General features: G+C 48.0%; 1 protein-coding gene across 1 annotated transcript in view; it reads left to right on the top strand.

The window, feature by feature from the left end:
* psda (pleckstrin and Sec7 domain containing a) overlaps positions 1-3,345 on the top strand; it is a 74,228-nt gene that overhangs the window by 39,163 nt on the left and 31,720 nt on the right. Inside the window, exons 8-11 of the mRNA XM_046065244.1 lie at positions 609-806; positions 889-969; positions 1,210-1,322; positions 2,254-2,312. Coding sequence (XP_045921200.1) covers positions 609-806; positions 889-969; positions 1,210-1,322; positions 2,254-2,312 — 451 coding nt within the window. The remainder of the gene's footprint in view (positions 1-608; positions 807-888; positions 970-1,209; positions 1,323-2,253; positions 2,313-3,345) is intronic.

Raw genomic sequence — 3,345 nt, 5'->3', positions numbered from 1 at the left:
CCCCCCCCCCCTCCTCAAAGGTGCACGTAGTTCCCCCGTCCTACGTCGGTTAAGGTCAGCAGAAGGCTGATGTCTGAAAGTCCAAACGGGAACACGGGAGTGAAACTAAACTCCGAGACCACAGACACGCAGGTAGAAACTACAACAGAGATCCTGAGCTGGACCCGTGGAGCTAAAGCTGACCCACCAGAGTCTGAAGGAAAACCCTCTAATTCGTACTGATGAGTTTCCTTCTGCTCTCCTTTTTAAACCCTGTTAAAGAAGCAGAGAATAAAGTAGTGATGAGTGACGGCAGTTGCAGCGCGGGATGATTAGACCTTATCTTATTTGATTATCTACCGCAAAATAAAAGCTCAGCTTATTTATTTCTACATGTCCTTTTTAAAAACAAAGTTTTCCAGCTTTGTCAGGATGGAATAACTGGTTCTGTTTTCTTTAACTGCTGTACGCTGTGAAACTGTGAAACTGTACCGTGAAGATCTGGCGCCGTCACCACCCTGCTGACAGCTTTCAGCTTAGAGGAACTCTGAGAACAGGAAGCTGTCGCCTCACAGCAGAACAAGAAAACGGACCTGAAAGTCCTGAAATGTGTGTGTTTGTGTTGTCAGGGAGCGACCGGGGAACCGCCCGCCCGAGCTGCTGTACCCGCAGGACGACGTGGCGGAGCGCCTGGCGCTCGGCGGCAGCGATGACGCGCTGGCCAACGGCACGAAGGCCGACCTGCAGGCGGCCAAACGTCTCGCCAAACGCCTCTACAACCTGGACGGCTTCAGGAAGTCGGACGTGGCTCGACACCTCGGCAAGAAGTCAGTGTGTGTTTGTGTCCGACGCCTTGAGCCCGGTGGAGGGCTGTGATTGGTTATTAATTCTTCTTCTGTGTCTCTGCAGTAATGAGTTCAGTCAGCTGGTCGCAGAGGAGTATCTCAGTAACTTTAACTTCACGGGGCTGACCATCGATCAGGCGCTCAGGTCAGCTCTCTCCTCCCTCTGATCCACATTAAAACACAGCTTCATGGTAGTTTCCTGTCAGGTGACTCGCAGCCTGCTTCATCAGCAGCTGTGGTAGAAATGCTTCTTTAATAAAGACTCAAAGGTACCAGAAGACCGCGGACATGCATATAACCTTAAAAACTGCGGCTCCCAGCATGCATTTCAGTAAGGAACGTCCAATCACAGGGCTTCCTGACGGTGTGTGTTTGTGGCCTTCAGGACGTTTCTGACCCGGTTCGCTCTGGTGGGAGAAAGTCAGGAGAGAGAGAGAGTCCTCGCTCAGTTCTCCAGGAGGTACAGAGAGTGCAACCCAGAGAGCCTGACCACTGAAGGTACCTGTCTCTCACCTGCATGTGTCTCACTTGTCTCTCTCACCTGCATGTGTCTCACTTGTCTCTCTCACCTGGATGTGTCTCACTTGTCTGTCTCACTTGTACGTGTCTCACCTGTCTCTCTCACTTGTATGTGTCTCACCTGGATGTCTCTCACCTCTGTCTCACCTGTCTCTCTCACCTGCATGTGTCTCACTTGTCTCTCTCACCTGGATGTGTCTCACCTGTCTCTCTCACTTGTACGTGTCTCACCTGTCTGTCTCACCTGTCTCTCTCACCTGCATGTGTCTCACCTGTCTCTCTCACCTGCATGTGTCTCACCTGTCTCTCTCACTTGTATGTGTCTCACCTGTCTCTCACCTGCATGTGTCTCACCTGTCTCTCTCACTTGTATGTGTCTCACCTGTCTGTCTCACCTGCATGTGTCTCACCTGTCTCTCTCACTTGTATGTGTCTCACCTGTCTCTCTCACTTGTATGTGTCTCACCTGTCTCTCTCACCTGCATGTGTCTCACCTGTCTCTCTCACTTGTATGTGTCTCACCTGTCTCTCTCACCTGCATGTGTCTCACCTGTCTCTCTCACTTGTATGTGTCTCACCTGTCTCTCTCACCTGTATGTGTCTCACCTGTCTCTCTCACCTGTATGTGTCTCACCTGTCTCTCTCACCTGTATGTGTCTCACCTGTCTGTCTCACCTGCATGTGTCTCACCTGTCTGTCTCACCTGTATGTGTCTCACCTGTCTGTCTCACTTGTATGTGTCTCACCTGTCTCTCTCACTTGTATGTGTCTCACCTGTCTCTCTCACCTGTATGTGTCTCACCTGTCTCTCTCACTTGTATGTGTCTCACCTGTCTCTCTCACCTGTATGTGTCTCACCTGTGTCTCTCACCTGTGTCTCATCTGATTCTCTCACCTGTGTCTCCCTCAGACAGCGTCCACACTCTGACCTGTGCCGTCATGCTGCTGAACACAGACCTTCATGGAAACGTGAGTCCCGCCTTTGAGAGCTTTTCCTTCAGACTGTCGATCAGCTGTTCATCAGAGCCAGAGGCTCCTCCTCCTCCTGAGGGACAGGAAACATAAAGGACTGTAGAGGACTGCCCACCAGGGCCGTCTCACGTGTCCTGGTTTGACCTTTGTAGCTCTTCATCCTCAGGTCCTCCTCAGATGGAGCTGAGCTTCACCGCAGTGCGAGCGAGTCACTGAAGTGACAAGACTTCTGCTAACTTGTTTAAAGGAAGTGATGACCGTTGCCGCGACAACAAGCTGTCCAATCACACAGTCCGGGCTCACTTCCTCTTAGCTGAGAGAGCGAGAGCAGTAGTGACACGATCACAGCGTTTAGATGAGCTTTAAATAAACCATCACAGTCTGTACTGCAGTAAAAGTATATATATCACGTACTGAGAGTGTCACAGTAAAAGTACTCGTGCTGCAGTAAAAGTATATATATCACGTACTGAGAGTGTCACAGTAAAAGTATATATATATCACGTACTGAGAGTGTCGCAGTAAAAGTATATATATCACGTACTGAGAGTGTCACAGTAAAAGTATATATATCACGTACTGAGAGTGTCACAGTAAAAGTATATATATCACGTACTGAGAGTGTCGCAGTAAAAGTACTCGTGCTGCAGTAAAAGTATATATATCACGTACTGAGAGTGTCACAGTAAAAGTATATATATCACGTACTGAGAGTGTCACAGTAAAAGTATATATATCACGTACTGAGAGTGTCACAGTAAAAGTATATATATCACGTACTGAGAGTGTCACAGTAAAAGTATATATATATCACGTACTGAGAGTGTCACAGTAAAAGTATATATATATCACGTACTGAGAGTGTCACAGTAAAAGCATAAATATCACGTACTGAGAGTGTCACAGTAAAAGTACTCGTCCTGCAGTAAAAGTATATATATCACGTACTGAGAGTGTCACAGTAAAAGTATATATATCACGTACTGAGAGTGTCACAGTAAAAGTATATATATATCACGTACTGAGAGTG

Source organism: Micropterus dolomieu, linkage group LG12 (assembly GCF_021292245.1).
Source record: "Micropterus dolomieu isolate WLL.071019.BEF.003 ecotype Adirondacks linkage group LG12, ASM2129224v1, whole genome shotgun sequence".
NCBI classification, from domain to species: Eukaryota; Metazoa; Chordata; class Actinopteri; order Centrarchiformes; family Centrarchidae; genus Micropterus; species Micropterus dolomieu.
This window is presented reverse-complemented; position numbering and strand designations above follow the sequence as displayed.